Source organism: Ovis canadensis, chromosome 3 (genome assembly GCF_042477335.2).
Source record: "Ovis canadensis isolate MfBH-ARS-UI-01 breed Bighorn chromosome 3, ARS-UI_OviCan_v2, whole genome shotgun sequence".
NCBI lineage: Eukaryota > Metazoa > Chordata > Mammalia > Artiodactyla > Bovidae > Ovis > Ovis canadensis.
The window spans coordinates 216,320,825-216,340,301 of record NC_091247.1 but is presented as its reverse complement, the minus strand read 5'-3'; the positions used below and the strand labels follow the sequence as shown (position 1 = coordinate 216,340,301).

At 50.4% G+C, this 19,477-nt stretch overlaps 1 protein-coding gene across 1 annotated transcript in view; it reads right to left on the bottom strand.

Annotated features, from left to right (window-relative positions):
- Positions 1–19,477, bottom strand: part of ANO2 (anoctamin 2) — a 357,135-nt gene that overhangs the window by 58,082 nt on the left and 279,576 nt on the right. The window contains exon 16 of the mRNA XM_069582006.1: positions 12,301–12,496. Within this exon, the coding sequence (XP_069438107.1) occupies positions 12,301–12,496 (196 nt within the window). The remainder of the gene's footprint in view (positions 1–12,300; positions 12,497–19,477) is intronic.

Genomic DNA, 19,477 nt, shown 5'->3' with positions numbered 1-19,477 from the left:
CTTTTCACTTCCCTCTTCCAATCCATGAAAGTGACAATTTCACACTGTGCTCCTCAAAGAGAGGTCTAAGCAAGAAGAATATCCTCCCACCACCCCTGCTTCATCAAGAGGAATTCAGCTTTTACTGGCACAATTGTCACTTCTAGAAGATTTTACTAGAAGCAACATCCCTGACAAAATGGTTTGTTAACCAGTGAACAGAAGTCAAGAAGCACTGAAGGCTTGGCTTGGGCACCAGGGCATTGTTCCTCTTTCTCTCTTCCGTTGTCTCTAGCAGGAAAGCCCTCCCTGTATGTCCCTGGCACAGGCTGAGACATCTTGAGTCCATTCACTCAAATGATGGAGGCTCATCAGATAAGCAAATGAAACAAACACAGCCTGAGTCTGAGGTCTCAGGCTCAGGGGTCATAGCATCCATGAGTTCTATCAGGTCCAAGCAGGGAGTCAACCAATGTTCTCAGGAGACCCTGAGAAACACTGAGCAGAAACCTCATTGGTGCCTTCAGAAGACTCGAGACCCATGGAGCTCCATGGACAGCTGAGCAGAGAACTCAGAGGGGTCTACACAGACTGTGACAAAGAGCTTGGCAGAGAGAAGGGGATTACTGGGCCACGGTTTTCAAGGACAGAGAGAAAGCACTAACCCTACATCATGTGTGTCAGTGATGACTAGCGCCACCCCAGACTGTGCACCCTGAGGGGACTCAGGATGGAGAACACAGGGTGCTGGCCCTAGGTAGCTGAGGTGCACGTCAAAGGGATGATTTCAATGAGCCCAGACATACGTAGAAAAGCACTAGCTTCGTTAACTCGAGGATCTGCTTTTCTTTAATTAACAGTCATCTTTTGCTGTTCTGACTACCTGGTTTTTGTTGCAGAATCTCCTACCTATCCTGACTCCTCCCTCACCTCTCCAGAGCAATCTCGCAGAGCCATCTGAGAGGCTGCCTCCCGGGCTTAAGTCCTCAGAAAGTCCACCGAATCAAACATAAGTCTCAAATTTTACACTGTACATTTTTTTTTTCAGTCAACAAAAGGAAGCAAGGAAGGAAGAAAGGAGGGAAGGAAGGAGGAAAGGAGGGAGGGGGCATTTTCAACAGGAATTTGAGCCTTGGCTCCATAAGCTTGAAGCAATCAATTCAATAATAACTTAACCACATCTTGTCTCTCACTTTTAAGTATTTTGGGGGTAAGAAAATGAAAACCAATGTCACCTGAAAAGTGATCAGGTGATATTACTTAATGAGGTCTGAGGATCTGAAAATCTGGAAAAGTCACCTTGCAAATGTGACTAGAAGGGGATTAAGGATGAGGTCCAGAGAGGCACGTGTCTCTGATTTTCTTTTATAATTGCCTTTGAACTCTTGGTACTCAGATCTCCCAATTTGTACAGGAATTTCCTCCAAGCTCTCTGGAAGGAGAATCTGGTCCCTTCAGAGCATTTTGCTCCAACTGAAAATGAGTGGCTCCCTTCTTACATCCTAATAAATCAGGGGCCTGGTTATTATTCATTAGGATTATTTCTATAAACAGCCCATGCCTATGCTTTTAGGGCCGTGAGCCATCATAAATAATGGGCATGTCCAATAAACAATCCAAATCTGCTTGATAGTCCACTAAATCAGCCGGGGGCCCACGGCAGAGAAGCTATGAGGCCATGCTGGGTGCTCTGCTGAGGCTTCTGGAGAAGGGGAGCCCCCCCGAGGGAACACATCCCCAGAGGAGGGAGGGAGTTGGGGCCCTGGAGCTCCAAGCAACTTTGGGTCTCTCTCTTTTAAAACTGAAGTACAGTGAGTTGATTTACAATGTCATGCCTATGTTTGAACGAGTCTCCTTCAACAGCCAACATGAGGAGCCTCACCTGCATGGGACAGTGAGATGGAACAGGTTTTTCAGGGTCCCATTGGGGTGGGATGATGTCTACAGGACAATTAGGGCACTTCAGAACACTGAGCACCATCCCTGAGAGGACACAGAATCCAAAGTGGTCCCCATCTGAGCCCATGAGAAAACAGCCCAGCCTTGTGTTTTATAAAACTTCAAATAAAGTGTCTTTAGACATCAACTGCTTCCCAGGTGGCTCCGTGGTAAAGAACCCATCTGCCAAGCAGGAGATGTGGGCTCCATTCTTGGGTTGGGCAGATCCCCTGGAGGAGGGCATGGCAGCCCACTCCAGTATTCTTGCCTGTAGAATCCCATGGACAGAGGAGCCTGGCAGGCTATAGGCCATGGGGTCACAAAGGTTCGGAAATGACTAAGCAACTAAACAACAAGGCGGATCGAGAGGAGTCAACATGGAGAGAGTGTGAGAAGGCAGAACTCAACCCCTCTCCACCTTCACAGGCTCCTGACACCTCACCTCCCCCAGGAAGCCACCCCAGGTTGACTGGAGACCATCTGAATTTCAGCAGCTGGAGTGGATTTTGGACAAAGGGCAGACTTTAGGACCAAGAGGGACCATGAGATAGAATTCCTGTGCAGCACCCTTACCCTTCTCCCTTTCTTTTAAGTGTTAAACCTCTGGTGCATTGTGTCATGAAAAAATATGAGTATAAATGACCCAGCTGTAAACTGCCTTGGAAAATAATTAGTATGAAAGCCCAAGTGAGTCCCAGGGGGCCAGCTCAGAATTCAAAGTCCCTGGAGCGCCATCCTCGTCACATGGAAACAGCATGACGAGCAAGGGGGTGTCGGCTGTGGAATCCGAAGTTTGGAAGAACAACTCATCCGAACGGGGTGTCCCCAGCGATCCAGCAGATACAGGTCCATGGCAGCAACCAGACAGACTGAGGCGACTTCCAGGTGTGAATTTCAGCCACTTCCAGCCCTCACACCACTCTGGGGTGGAATGGAGGCTGAGTCAGAAAGCAAAGGTGCCGCACGCTTTCCACTTCTCCCCCAGGGCAGATCCAGCTTTTGCAAATAGCAGTGTTTCCTGACAGCCCAACCATCTGGCCTTCCCTCCATTTGTGTGTGTGCACGGGTTTATGTTTATGTTGTCGGGGGAGGGAAGGGGGGCGGCCCCAGCCTCCTGTGTGATGTTGCTGCCTTGTTTATGCCACGGGGAGGGAATCACCCCGGCAGAAGCCAGCCAGCTGGGTAACCAGGCAGCCAGTGCACTGCTTGAGGGCAAGATTATGGATGGGTGTTCCTGAGACACTCCTGGAGCTCTGGAGAGATTCCAGCATACAGGGCCCCACCTTTAGAGTCAGGGAGACAGGCCCCCAGACAAAGGGACTGGAGACCTACTGTGCACTAGCAGTCCAGCCCCAAGTGTCAGCTCCCTAGGCCACGTCTTCTCTTTTTCTGTTGGAGAATCACTGCTTTACAATGTTGTGTTAGTTTCTTCTGCACAAGGAAGAAAATCAGATATATGTATACAGAAATCAGAGACACAGGAGACATGGGTTCAAACGCTGGGTCAGGAAGATCCCTTGGAGGAGGAAATGGCAACCCACTCCAATATTCTTGCCTGGAGAATCCCATGGAGCCTGGCGGGCTACAGTCCATGGGTCGCAAAGAGTTGGACACGACTGAGCAAGCAACTGAGCACACACAGCATATATATATATATATATATATATATATATATATATATATATATATATATATATATCCCCTCCCTCTGGAGCCTCCCTCCCACTGTCCCCCATCGCACCCCTCTAGGTCATCCCAGAGCACCAGGCTGGATTCCCTGTGCCACACAGGTATAGTCTGAAGTCACAAACATCTGCTGTCAGGAGACAGTGTAGCAGGCACTCTGTTAGACCTTTCATGTGTACACGTGTTTCTCTTCTTTGGTGAAACAGGCTCCACCAAGTTACCTCAACATCTCTGATGAGCCCTCTTTCTTAGAAGGCTGGGGTGGCATCACTTAGGGTGATGAGTACCCCTAACTTATAGTCACTGAGGGTCACCTCCCTCATAGAGAGCTGGGAGGAGGTATATCACCCAATCTACTGTGTTTTGAAAGTTTACAAAGACAGGCTGTACACAGCTAGGGTGGGTTTCCAGGGAGAAGGGAGTCCGGGTCTGTGTGACAGATGACAGCATGGGGGTGGGGATACAGGTGTTATATGTCTGAAAGTAGGGCACCCCCATAGCCGTAGACCCTTGATGGAGAGGACCAGGCTTCCTTGAAGAGCCCAGTGGCCAGTCCGGGACCTGCGGTGAGGCAGGACCAGCTCAGCAGCGGTCCAGCCTTCCGTGTCTGATGGGACAGGCCAACATCCTGTGGCAACATGCTGTAGCAAGGAGACATGGGAATGAAGGGCTGGTCACACTCCAGGGAATGTCCCTGTTTAAGCATGGATGTTGACCTGACCTGGTCTAAATGGTCAGCATCCCAGCAGGAAACAGAATTCACCCCAGAAGGTTCAGAGGAAGGGATGTTAATGAAGGCACAGTTTTGCTAGAGGTGAGGGTGAATCACGGAGAAATGGCCCCAATTCCATCTCCTCTCCCGGGTAAGCTCCTTCCACTGCTTCCCATCAGCTGAACCCAGCCCACAGTTGGGTTTGGGGCGCCCAAGATACAATCTGCTGGACCTCGGCTCACAGACCTCGGCAGAGAGGTGGGGAGAAGGGGCCTGGAGGGAAAACCTGGCCAACAGAGCATGATTACTCCCTTCCTTCTCATGGATTAAGGTGCTGGGTTCCTAGAAAACTCAAAAAGAGGGAGAGGAATGAACAGGCTTCTTGCTAAAAGGAGAGATGAGTGCTCAGGGAATAACTGGAAAAATGAAAGAGACAATGTTCATAGCTACAGCTCAAGTTTGGAAGGAATTCTTGCCAGTTATTAAAAAAAAAACTATTATAAGTAGCAGTGTTACTAATAAAAGTTCCACGTAACTGGAATGAATTGTTCTACAAACTCGGCTACAGGCATGCTCACGTCGTTTGTGTTATGAGCAGCAGCCCCCCACCATCTTTCGGCTTCCCAGACAAAATGTACAGTTCCTGCTCGCCTCATGGAGGGGGCCTCAGACAATGGCAGAATCAACTCTGGCCACACCCTTCCCGTGGCCCCCCACATGTGACGGGCAGGAGGCCACCCAGGGAGTCAGGAGATGGTGGCAGGGCAGGAAGACAACCCAGCAGACCTGACTCTCGGGCCAGATTTCAAATTACCAGCACTATAGTCTCCCTGCCAGGAAGGCCTAGGTCCCAGCCCAGCCCACATGCGGCCACACGCATCCACACACATCCACATGCCTCCACATGTATCTACATGTACCCACCCACATCCTCACATACCCACATGTATCCACGCGTCCACATGCATCCACATGCATACACATCCACACACATCTACACGTGTCCACACACATCCAGACATATCCAGACACATCCACCATATCTACATGTAACCACATGCATCCACACACATCCGCGCCCACCCACATACATGTATCCACACGTATCTACATATCCAGACATATCCAGACATATCCAGACATATCCAGACACATCCACCACATCTACATGTAACCACATGCATCTACAAACATCCATGCCCACCCACATACATGTATCTATATGTGTGCACATGCATCCACACACCAACACACATCCACATGTATCCACATGCATCCACACACGTCCGCAAGTATCCACACGCATATATACACATCCACATGTACCCACGTGTCCACACGCATCCACATGTATTCCCGTGTACCCACACGCATATATACACATCCACAGGCATCCACACATGTCCTTGTTCCAAAAGCTCACTCCTGCGCAGACTCCAGCTATGGGGAAGCTGGTTCCCCTTGCACAGGTGCCCAGAACCCATACAGCAGCCCTCCACCCTGTGCTCTGAAAACACACATTGTCCACATCTGATGGGAAATTAGATCCACTCCTGTAAACCCAAAACATTCCTCTTTAAAGAACCTGTGCGGTCCGGGCGGCCTCTGGTACTGAGGTTCCCCCGCCTCTTCCTTTCCTCCTGATTGCCTCTCCTTAGCGGTCAGATACAGCCTGTGCGGAGGATGGCTTAGAGCCGGATGCACAATTCTAGACTCAGGACTTCCTGGTGGGACTTCAATTCTTCAAAGAAAAAAAATTTTTCATTTAAAAAGCAAGTGGGACCCCAAAGTTGGTGAACCTGCAGAGGTCTGCTCCTGCCTGCAGGCCTGCATGGAGCGAGGGGCTTGCTCCCACTGTCTCCTCCCTAATCCCCAGAGACCGGCCCCCTCCTGCACCCCCAACCATGCCTTGCAACCAGCCATCCTCATGGGTGGGTGCGTTGATTTTAAAATCTTCTGGAACCTCTGGTGCATTTTATTCTCCTTTCCCTGCACTTTTAGAATTTCCCGAGGCAAAAGGACAGCTATGTATTACTGGACAGTGGACTGCTACGGTCTCAGCAAGGACACAGAAGCCTCACTGCTCAGTCAGAGGCCCCTGGGCCTGTGGGAGGGTCAAGACCACCGCGCCCTCAGGGCTGTTCTGAGGATTCAATATACTAACATATATAACGTGCTTAAAGCAGAGCTCAGCACAGGGTGTGTGTGTATGCGTGTGTGTGCGTGTGTCCATACACACATGCCACTACTAACCATGGGCCTTGGTGAAGTTTCTAAACCTCTTCAGACTCCTCATAAATAAAATGAGGGAAACACCCAAGGGCTATTGTGAAAATTGGATGAAACGCTGTATGTACAATGCCTGCCAGGAACACAACGAATGTCAGGAAATCAAATCCTTTCTTCACCTCTCCCTCCTTCCGTCACATCCCTGCCCCCAGGATAGCGATGCTCCGGAGCAGGGTACCAGTGCTATTTAAACAAGTCACAAACGCAGCCTCTTCCTAAGAACCGGAGGCTTTGATCTGACACCATAATTGTGTGTCAGGGACATACAGTGAGCCCGACCCTGTAACTAGGAGAGGCCTGGTGAAGTGTAAGGAGGAATCTGTAGCCCCACACACAATGCAGAACTAGGCAGAGGTTTGGAAGGCAGAAGAAGAGGAGGAGAGGGAGGAGGAGGGATGGAGGAGGAGGAGGAGAAAGAGGAGAAGGAGCTGGAGGAGCTGGACTTAGGGAACCATGTTGATGAAGACGAGCTGATGGCAGCTGGATCATTCAGCCATGAAGCTTGGAGTCAACCCTGCCCTCCTCACTCAGCCTCGAGCTAGAGGTCGTCCGCACAACAAGAGGATGAGCGGGAGCCCCTTCCAGGCCAAGCCAGATCCAGGCCCATGTAGGTCACAACAAGACCCTGGGCATCCTGCTCCACAACGGGCAGACTCAGAAGCTTGCCATCTAGGGCACAGTGCGCCCCATACCCCGACCCATGGAGGAAGCTGCCGTGGTCTGAATGTCTGTGTTCCCCTAAATTTACAAGTTGAAATCCTAACCCCCAGAGGTGATGGTATGAGGGGGTGGGGACCCTGGGAGGTGCTTAGGTCATGAGGATGGAGCCCTCAGGAATGGGACTGTAAAACTGGAAGCATTAATTGCTCAGTCATGTCCACCTCTTTGCGACCCCATAGACTGTAGCCCACCAAGCTCCTCTGTCCATGGGAATCTCCAGGCAAGGATACTGGGGTGGGTTGCCATACCCTCCTCCAGGGGATCTTCCTAACCCAGGGATTGAACCCTCGTCTCCTGCATTGCAGGCAGATTCTTTACCGCTGAGCCACCAAGCAATGGGATGAATGTCCTTATAAAAGACCCCGCGGCGCTCCCAGCCCCTTCCATCACTTGAGGACACAGCAAGGAGGTAGTCATCAGCAGCCTGGAAGAGGCCCTTCACCAGGAGCCGTCTACACTGGTGCCCTTGTCCTGGACTCCAGAACCCTGAGGCATGAGTTTCTGTTGTTTGTCAACCATCCAGTCCACGGCATTTTGTCATAGCAGCCAGAACAGACTGAGACAGAAGCTGTCCTTGAGCTGATCTTCCCGGTGACCCCAGACTGAGACAGAAGCTGTCCTTGAGCTGATCTTCCTGGTGACCCCAGGGTCTTGCCTCAGACCGTGACCTCCCAAGATGCCAAGCCCCCTCCTGGTCCTGCCCCGTTCCTGCTTCCTCCCTCCTCCAGGAACTGGATCCTGTCCCTGTGACACCCTGTGACCCCTCCAGGAAGGAACACATCACTGGGGACTAAGACAGTCCTTGCCCCGCCTGTTCACTGAGACTCACAAACGTCAGGGACTGATGCTTGCTGAACCAGGCCACACACGTAGCACAGTGTGCCTTGGCTGACAAGGTCTCAAAGCATCTCTGTTTCCCGAGCAACCCCGCCCCCCAACTGCAGGCTTCTGCTCAGTCCTTGAACCACCAGGACCTCGTCGCCTCCAGATGATGGTGTGTCTTGCGCCCAAGCCCACGACTGCTGTTATCCTGGTTACCAGGTAGACAATCTCTGTCTTTATCTATCACTGTGGAGCCCATCCATCACACTCAAGGCAGTTAACAAATTCTGTCTTTTGTCATAAATATTTGTGGCAAGATAGACCTCAGCTAGGCCTAGACTGGGGCCTGTCCAGGGACCTCCCAGAGAATGGGTCTTCCATCGCCCAGCTTTGCAAGAAACACTCAAGAACTCTTGCGGTTGTTTACCCCAGCTGTTTGCACCTGGTGAGCAAAGCACATGGTCACCACCTCCTCATGCACCAGGAGACCAGGGGCAGGATGCCAGACGGGCGTTAAACCCAGCGTGAGAAGGCAGGGGAGACTCTGAGCTTGGCAGGACCCTCATTCCATCAGGTGCCTTATCCTCAGTTTCAAGTTCCTTGCAGGCCTGGGGGCTCTGAAACCACACCTCTGCCGGCAGGTGGGCCAGCCACCCTGCTCTGTGTGAGTGTCTCGTTAGTGTGTAAACTCTGCCAATAAGAACAGCTCTTGTCTTTGGATCTCTCTGTCACATCTTCCAGTCACTCCTGCATCATGGCAAGTCTGCATTTTCCTGGTTCATCCCTCTCTCTCTCTTTTTAAGTTGGCTGCACGAGGCCTTAGGTGGGACACACGGGACCTTCAGCTGTGGCATGCAGGATCTTAGGTGCAGCATGGGGGGATCTAGATCCCTGACCAGGGATCCAACCCAGGCCCCCTGCATTGGGAGTGTGGAGTCGTAGTCACTGGACCACCAGGGAAGTCTCTGGCTCATTTTCACATTTCCTCAAATCCTTTGGTCAGCAGGCAGGGTTGAAACCACGAATGCATAAAAGCTTGCTTTAGCCTCTCCTGTGGCCTACAGAATGCCTTGCCTGATGGTACTCCTTGAAAAAAAAAAATCTGAACGCATGAGTGGAAAGAGAGATGTATTTCACCCATAAATGCACTGACAAGCATGGGCTAAGATCTACCAGGCAGCAGGCCTGGGGAGGAGAGAACTGAGATGTCAGGCGGAAGGGCAGTTCTCCAGGGCTGTGTGACCTGGCTGGAGTGAGTGGCAGAGACCTTTCTTGGTCATGGAATGTCCACGAGCTTCCACACGTTTCCAGCCTCTTCCTGATCAGGCCGCTTCTAGCCAGCATACTGAGGGCAGAGATGATGAACAGTCCACCACTATGACAGCCTCCACATGACCTTCCAGCACTCTCTATCCCTAACAGGTGCCCACATGGCCTCCATTGGTCTGGGTCCCCAGTGACTGTGTAAAGCAGAGACCCTGCCCTGCCATGCTGCATGAGTGAGAACCAATACACACCCTTGTAGTGTGCAACTGAGATTCTATGACAATGCCTCATCAGGTCTAATACAGGCTTCCCAGGTGGCGCTAGTGGTAAAGAACCCACCTGCCAATGCAGGAGACATAAGAGATGTGGGTTCAATCCCTGGGTGGGGAAGATCCCCTGGAGAAGGGCATGGCAACCCACCCCAGTATTCTTGCCTGGAGAACCCCATGGACAGAGGAGCCCGGTGGGCTACAGTCCATTGGGTCGCAAAGAGTCAACATGACTGAAGCAACTTAGCACGCTGGCACTGTCTATACTGGGGAAGACGGGGATGATGGCAGAGGGGACGGGACAGATTTCCCATGAGTGGAGCATACAAGGGGGCACTCCTGGCATTTCCCCGCTTAAGGGGAGTGTGATTAGCTAAGTCCCTGCCTTGTCTCTCTACTCACTCCTTCCTTCTCCCCGCCCACTGCTGCCTGCCAGGGGACGTCACTGTCTGGAACCTGGAATAGGAAGCCTGTTCATTTCTGCAAAGCTGCTTTCTCTGGTGTAGCCTTTTTCAGCTTTAAAGGTGAAACTTGGCTTTTGTCTACATCTGTCTTTGCCTTATTTCTCAGCAGGTTCAGTAATCAGGCCAGGAGGATGGTACATTTTACAAGATGCCCCTAGTGTGTATGCTCAATTGTGTCTAACTCTTTGCAACCCCATGGACTGTAGCCTACCAGGCTCCTCTGTCCATGTAATATTCCAGGCAAGAATACTGGAGCGGGTTGCCATCTCTTACTCCAAGGGATCTTCCCACTCCAGGGATCCAACCCAAAGTCCCACATTGGCAGGCAGGTTCTTCACCACCACACCACCTGGTAACCCGCCCCCCTGCTCCCTTGCTGCCTTGAACTTCAGCAAATACTTTTCCATCATCAGTAGAGTTCTCAACTTAACATCCAAAGTCCTCCACCAAAATATCTGGGCTCAGCCAACTCTCCGGGCCTGGTGGGACACCACGCTCTGCCTTGGACATGCTAGAACTTGGAGCACCACCACGTGGGCTCCCCTTAGCATCCTGGACACACCTCCTGTTCTCTTCCATCTGCTGAGCTTTGCCCCTTCAACTCTCTCACATTTAAGTCCCCCAATTCTACCCGTCGTACAAGCCCAGCCCATGCGCTACTTCCTGTCGAATCTCCCCTTCCTTGCTGGATTTCTTATCCTGTTTCCTCTGCCAGGGACCTTCCTCTCCTCCTTCCCCTGCACATGCCTGTCTAATGTCTATGTCCACTGATCTCCAAGCTTTCCAACTGGACGCTCCCACGTGGAGTCTCCCCTGAGCCCCCAGAGACATGGAAGGCTCATCCTAAGCATTTCCATGGAATCACCAGCAAATACACTAATGTGGAATTCGCTGCCTACTTTTCTTAAGAAACATATGAAGGAACCCGTATAATACTTCTGTGTAAACACATACCTGCCCAAAGACAGCAGAACAGCCAGACGGTAAATTGCCTACATCCCACACAGAAACCAAATTCATTGCCCACCAGGAGAACAAGCCACGCCAGAGAAGGCGCTGAAAGAGTCACTGCCATCAGTGAAACCTTTCTGAAATTCTCTGCACCCCCAGGAAAGGCTCCCTTGAAGAGGGGGTTATCCGGTCAAGTGTCCACTTCCAAACTTGATAGCACATTAAAAACATCCCTTCACGAATTCCACTCCCCTGAGGTTACTGAGAGGCTGAGACCGCTGGTCCCTGGACTCAGTGAGGGAAAGCGATGCCTCCAGGCCACCCAGGATAAAGACAGTGAGGAGAGGGTCTCAGCTCCCTGCAGCCGCCTCCCCGCCCCGTCCCATCCAAGAAGCACAAGTGCCGGAAAGTGGTGCTCAATCAACAGCAGCTTGTGGCTCGAATGACACTTCTGAACGCTGAGGCCACTGCATTTTTCTCACTGGCTGGGAGCTTGGGAAGCCTGATACACCCCTTTGAAGTCTGCTCAGAGCCTGGGGAATGCATGGATTTGTGGGGGCCTCTGACAATATGGGGGCAGATAAGACCCTCTTGGGCTCAAGTATCAAGAGACTTTCCCAACTTTCTAAATGTTGCTGGGAAAATAAGGAGAACGAGAACTCTGCCTTTTTTTTTTTTTTTTAGCAGGAAGTGTTGAAGCCCTTTTGCTTCTAGGTTAGGCTAAAAAGAACAGCCTGCTCAGTGGCTAAGTTGTGTCCAACTCTTTGTGACCACATGGACTGTAACCTGCCAGGCTCCTCTGTCTATGGGATTATCCCAGGCAAGAATATTGGAGTGGGCTGCCTTTTCCTTCTCCAGAGGAGCTTCCCGACACAGGGATGGAATCCACATCTCCTGCACTGGCAGGTGGGTTCTTTACCACTGAGCCACCAGGGAAGCAGAAAGAACAGACCCCAGGACTGCTCTTAGGGGGATACAGAGGCCATCAACTTGGGCCGGGGGACTACTGATGGAGAATATTCCAGGAAGGATTCCTGCCTGGGCAGAGACCCTCCAAGGACACACCCTGCACCTTCTCATTTCTCCACTTCAAGGGCTCTGGACTTCCTTTATGTTGGGTCACTGCCACCAGAAACCCTGCACGCACTGAACTGACCACACCCTAGGGGGTCCCAGGGGAGCGTGGGAGGCAGCGACTCCCTACCGATTTTGGTGAGCCACTTGGCCACGGCACCGTAGATCTCGTCCAGAATGAGGATGACCACCAGGTTGATGATGACCGCCGTGGCTGTCACCGTCACCCGGACGTTGGAGCGTGTGGCCTTGTTGAGAGAAAGAGCAGCTGCAGTAGTGATGCGATAGACGATGACCCCAAAGACGATGGAGAAGGTCAAGGCGATCTGTTAGGGAAAACAGGGAGAGTCACGGGTCAGTGGACAGCCGCTGCCCACCGGCAGCTAGACTCTGTGCCACATCGGGTAGTGCTAACCCGGGGAACGACAAGGCACTGCCAACCCCAGACACTCATGCAAATTCCTGCACGGGGGCATTTTCCAGGAGAGAATGTCTCTCCCTGCTATTAGATTCCAAATGTCCTATAACACACAAGCACACACACGCAGAGTAAGGTTACCAGTGGGGGGCTGGGCAATACAGGGGTGGGGAGAAGAGTTATTATGCAATTCTGTTAAATCACATGTGTGAAACTTCTGGAAATTGTAAAGCATCATAGAATTTAAAATTTCCTCAATTACAAGAAATTGTAAAATTTGTTTGTTGTTTAGTCTCTAAGTCACGTCCAACTCCTTGTGACCCCATGGACTGCAGCACGCCAGGCTCCTCTGTCCATACCAGAGTAGAGATTCCCTGATAGCTCAGTTGGTAAAGAACCCGCCTGCAATGCAGGAGACTCTGGTTCGATTCCTGGGTTGGGAAGATCCACTGGAGAAGGGAAAGGCTACCCTCCAGTATTCTGGCCTGGAGAATTCCATGGACTGTGTATCCATGGGGTCACAAAGAGTCAGACACAACTTAAAGACTTTCACTTCACTTCTTCAATACTAGAGTGGGTTGCTATTTCCTTTTCCAGGGGATCTTCCTGACCCAGGGGTCAAACCCACGTCTCCTATTTGGTGGGAAGTTTCTTTATCATTGAGAAGTCTTATAAATAAAAGCTAATCTATAACAATGTAAAAAAAGAAAAGAAGACAAACCCTGAATGCATGGTGTAGGACACAGGTGTTGTGATTCCTTTCATTGGGAAGCTTGCACTCTACTATGGGGGTGAGTTCAACCATAGTAAATACTAAATAATAATTAGTGATGGAGTTGTATCAAATGAACAGTGTAGTTGTGAACACGACTGACAGTACAAAGGAGCCAGGGAAGAGTTTGTGGAAGAAGGGGATATAAAGTGCATCTTTAGAGACTTCCCTGGTGATCCAGTGGTTAAGAATCTGCCTTGCAATGGAGGGGACTCCAGTTTGATCCCAGCAAACTAAGATGCCACATGGCAAGGGGCAACCAGGCCTGAGTGCTGCAACTACTAAGACACGCTTTGTTTATTTTAGTCACTCAGTTGTGCCCGACTCTTTTCCATGGACTGTAGCCCGCCGGGCTCCTCTGTCTATGAAATTTCACAGGCAAGAATACTGCAGCAGGTTGCCATTTCCGTCTCCAGGGGATCTTCCCGACCCAGGGACTGAACCCACATCTTCTGCATTGGCAGGCAGATTCTTTACCACTGAGCCACCAGGGGGCCACTGGAGCTGTGAAGACCAGGAGCCGCAACTAGACAGTCCGTGCATAACAACAAAGAATCCGCGTGATGCTATGGAGATCCTGTGTGCCTCGAGTGAGCCCAGCACAGCCAAATAACATGTAACACATGAACAAATAATATTCTAAGAATTCCCAAGTCAGTTTAGAAATCAAAAATAAAATAAAGTACATCTTTACTGAAAGGCAACAAGGAGCCATTGAAGGTGTCTGAGCTGACAAGGGTTAGAGGCAGAGCTTTAGAGGGTGGGTACAGGAAGGTGGCTTGAAGGAGAAAAAAGGGAAAGAAATCCAGGGTGAGAATTTTAGACTCTTGGTCCTCAGGGTGAGCAAAGCATCACTCTACCAGGCCATTTAAATGGGGGCTGTTGGGAGTCCCTTGGCCAGCAAGGAGGCCAAAGCAGTCAATCCTAAAGGAAATCAACCCTGAATATTCATTGGAAGGACTGATGCTGAAGCTCCAATACTTTGATCACCTGATGGGAAGAGCTGACTCATTGGAAAAGATCCTGATGCTGGGAAAGACTGAGAGCAGCAGGAGAAGCGGGCAATAGAGGATGAGATGGTTGGACGGCATCATCGACTCCATGGATATGAATTTGAGCAAACGCTGGGAGATGGTGAAGGAGATGGTGAAGGAAGCCTGGAGAGCTGCGGTCCATGAGGTTGCAAAGAGTTCAGACTTAGCAACTGAACAGCAACAGACAACAACTGGCACAGAGATCTCTGGGCACTGTGTTTAGAAGGAAAGTTTACCAGCCACTTGACCTGGAGGGCCAGCCCCATTTCCTTTTTCCAGAACCTAAGAACAACGAGAGTCCCTCTCCCCTCCCATCACAGTCAAGGAGGGGCCGTTTCCATGAAGCACAAGGATGTGAGCGGCAGAAGGTGGAGGGGATGGGCTAGGTGTGCGACCTGCTGAGGTCAAGGCTCTAATTCCTTTCCATCCAGTGGAGTCTTCTTTCTTGAATTCTTTCTGCAAAAGGAGGCGGTTCAAGTCACATCCCCTCTGGGTGGGGAAGGAGGGGTGGATGCTGGCTGGGGAGAAGGAAATGGAAAACATGGGGAAAGAAAGAGCCAGGTGAAAGGTTCCTGTGAGAAAAGGCACTGCCCTGGACTGCGGTGTCCCCTCCCTAGAAAGGAGGGGAGGAAGGGGGATGGGGTGGAGAGGGGGGAGGAGGGGGTGGAGCCTCTGGCCCCTGCAGCCCGTGAATGACACCTGGGTGGGCTGTGTTGCGGAATGAGTTGCAGATGTGGCCACGTGCAGAAGTCCCGGGCCACCGGGGGCGCTGGTGACAGCCTCAGCCGCATACTGCACATCCTCGTGTGCTTTACAAACATGTGTCTGTGGACGATGGTGAGAAAAGGGGGCCCCTCCGTAAGGAAGGCAGGATGGCAGCGGCCCTGGGGAGAGGGACGCTGTGTGTGTGTGTGCATGTGTGTGTGTGTGTGTGTGTGTGAGGGTGGAGGAGAGGTTAGATGAGAAAAACACTCGGTGGGAGGCCCCTCCTCTGATGAGGTGGGGGCAGGGCAGCAGAATCTCAGCCTCCAGGACCGGGAAGGGATGACGACCCTGGACATGGGGAAACCTGGGCATGACATCACCGCCCACCAACAACAGAGACATCCCACCTCCCTCTCCGCTGGGATCGTCACCGCCAGACAGCAAGGGCCTGGAAAACGTGCTGTGAGATTCTTTTCCCTCAAAATTGCTTTTGCAGTGAAGGCCAGTGATGGAAGCATTGATGCAGAAAAGTGGAGAGGCCAGGGCATCGAAGAGCGTGTATGTGTGCATTCACGCGTGCACCTAGGGCTAGGTGTGCAGGGAGGATGGGGGGAAACAGCCATGGGAAAAACATCTCCTGCTTTGCGGTCCTAGGGGTGGGGAGGAGACCAGCTTCTACCTCCTTCTTTAAGAGGCCTCCCCCACCAAGCTGAGGACAGAGCATGCTTCCTGGTCACCCAGAGTGTGGTTTGGACCCTGCCGTCTGGCCTGTGAGCTTGAGAAACAGGCAAGTCACAAGCACGAGTCTAGACCTACCGGCTCAGAATCCTCACTTCTTGAGATTCCTCTTCTTCTAGAGGCCCTGCTGCACTCACTCAGGGCACCCTTTTTCCCCACCCTCCCTCCTTCTCGGCACCACCTTCACGCCCCTCTTCAGCCCCCAGATGCTGTGCTCTGCCAACCCAACTTCCCTGGTCTCGATTTTCCATCCCATTCTTCTCAACCTCTCCTTCAGGGTCTCCCAGAAACACCTTGAGACTCGCAGTTTTCAGGTGGGAAGAGCTTGGAGAGCACCGACCCCATGCCAGGATCAATTTGCAGGTGAGGAGACAGGTGTAGGAAGTGATTTGCTCAAGCTCACAAGGCACGTACTACAAACCCAGCTCCTAGATCATGGTAGAAACTAAGGAATTTCAGCCTTTAGGGATCATCCACATCCAGCCTTTGATCTCACAGACAAGGAAAACGAGGACCAAGAAGCAGCGATGGGACTGGTCCGAGGTCCGCAAGATACATGGCAAAGCCATCATCGTCATCAACAGCTGATCCATAGAGGGAGAATGGATGCATGTCCACGTACGGCTGAGTCCCTCTGCTGTCCACCCGAAACTAGCACATTGTTCATCAGCTATAGTCACAGTCAACAAAAAGAGCACAAAATGCAGCCCCTGAAACAGCGGAAGGAGCTCTGTTCATTTCCAAGGCAAACTACTTAACATCACAGTAACCCGATCTATGCCTCAACCACTTCAAAGAAGCTGAATGATTCTATGAAGACCTACAAGATCTTCTAGAGCTAATACCAAAAAAAAAGATGTCATTTTCACCATAGAAGATTGGAATGCAAATGTAGGAAGTCAAGAGATACCCAGAATAACAAGCAAGGTTGGCCTTGAAGTACAAAGTGAAGCGAGGCAAAGGCTAACAGAGTTTTGTCAAGAGAACACCCTGATCATAGCAAACACCCTTTTCCAACAAACCGAGAGACGACCCTACACATAGACATCACCAGGTGATCAATGCCGAAATCACACTGATTATGTTCTTTGCAACCAAAGATGGAGAAGCTCTATCTAGTCAGTAAACACAAGACCTGGAGCTGACTGTGGCTCAGATGACGAGCTCCCATTGCAAAATTAAATTGAAGAAAGTAGGGAAAACCACTAGACCATACACATATGTGCTAAATCAAATCCCTGATTATCATACAGTGGAGGTGATAAATAGATTCAAGAGATTAGATCTGACAGACAGAGGTCCTGAGGAACTATGGATGGAGGTTCATAACATTGTACAGGACACAGTGACCAAAACCATCCCAAAGAAGAGGAAATACAACAATACTCCAATATAAAATAAAAAGTTTAAAAAAAACTCCAGTGTAATATGAAGCATGTTCTAATCACTACATCTAATGATCAAGAAAACAAAATAGCTCTCACATTAATTGCTTTAAGCATAGCATAATGAATAATTAAAAATTACAGACTAATGTTTCAGCAATATTCTATCAAACAAGACAAAGGCCCACAAACAGTGACTTTATCTACCCGCTGATTCTACCCACATTTCCCATGGTCATTTTGAAGAACATGCCTCCACTAGATATCACTTGATTTAGGTGAGATATTACTGAACTTTAAGCTAATGCTTATAATAACTGAATTAATTGGATGAATGGTATTACATATTCATAAAATATCAGTATTAAAAAACCAGCTAATCCATGTGTGCCCTCCTGATTTCATTATTTCAGCCACACCTACTTTAGCCTGATTCCTTATATTAACCGCAGATGCTACACCTTTGGTAGATGCAATTTAGTTCCATCCAGGACCTGAACTCTGCTCTATGGTTCCAAGATCAACCCAGGACTTTTGGCACCAAATCCGGCACTCCTCTCATCACTTTGGCTGTGTTACTGATTTTGTTTATTAAATTCAACGAGTGTTTTCTGACCACCTATTGCACCCTGTGAGGTGTATTTCATGTTTGTGATCAGGTCCCCCAACTGGACCAAAAGTGGAGATTGATCATGTACTTCTCTGTGTGCCTTTTGCAACTACAGAGAGGTGCCTTCTGCATGGAATCTGTTTGGTAAAGATTTGCTGACCCTCAGCTCTGGCAGTTTCCCCCTCCTGCAAGTGGTCACCTATCATGGCCTCTGGGTCTCTTGGTGGGCCTTTTTTAATACACTTTTTTTTTTTTTTGGTCAGTTCCCTGACCAGGGATCAGACTTGTACTCCCTGCAGCGGCCGCTCCAAGTGCTAACCACTGGACCACCAGGGGAGCCTCTTTCATACAATGTTTAAATGTTACTTCCCATTTACAGTTATTACAAAATATTGGCTATATTCCCCAAATTGCACAGTACATTCCTGTGGCTCTTAGTGTTTGAATTCCATAATCTTACATCTGGATACAGCAAACTGCAGTGGAAGCCAGGCTATAGAGCCCAGAGTCCTAATCTCACACGATGAGAGACACAGAAGGGACAGCTAATCTGGCCCCTACCCTCCGGGACTTGCATTCTGAATGGAAGTTGAGAAGACCAAGGCACCCATATGATAAGGATGCTCCCTTGGAAAAGGGACTGGCTACCCACTCCAGTATTCTCGCCTGGGAAATCCCATGGACAGAGGAGCGTGGTGGGCTACAGTCCACGGGGTCGCACAGAGTAGACATGACTGAGGGACTGAGCAGGCGCACTGAGGCCCTGCACACGCCCCAGACTGCCAGCATCACCACCCGTGGATCCAACCAGACCCAGTGTTGTGGCTGCTTTGAAACTCTGCAGAAGAAAGAAGAATGCAAAACGGTCACGACCTTGATCCTTACCACACACCCCTGACCATAGTCCTGGCTATAAGACCTCTCCCTACTCCCCAGAGAAGGGGGCACAGTTCTCGAGGGGCAAGACTCTTGTGCTCCCTCTTTGCCTGACAAAGAAATAAAGCCACTTTCTTCCTTCTTGGAAGGACAGATGCTGAAGCTGAAGTTCCAATACTTCGGCCACCTGATGTGAAGAACTGACTCACTAGAAAAGACCCTGATGCTGGGAAAGATTGAAGGCAGGAGGAGAAGGGGATGACAGAGGATGAGAGGGTTGGGTGGCATCACCAACTCAATGGACATGAGTTTGAGCAAGCCCCGAGAGATGGTGAAGAACAGGGAAGCCTGGCATGCTGCAGTCCACGCGGTCACAAGGAGTTGGACAAAACTGAGTGACTGAACTGAATGGTCTCCATATTTCTGTTCAGCATCCGTGAACACAGACCAAAGATTTTGGCCTCAAGAAGTGACACCTTTAAAGAGTTTTGAGCAGAGGAGTAATGTTATATGACCTAGATTTGGAAAAGATCAGCAGGCTGGGGCCAGAGTAACAGCAGGGAGCTGAGTTAGGAGGCCACTGTGATAATCCAAGTGATGGAGGAGGGTTTCTGATGACTGGTCTCTGATATACAAACGTGAGTCAATGGTTATCTTGGGCGTGGGAGGAAAGCTTATGCACCCTTCTCTAAAGGAAGAGAACTGCCTCTGATAATCCTCCCATAGAAAAAGGACACAAAAAGAGGATACATTCAAAAAGGAAAGGAAC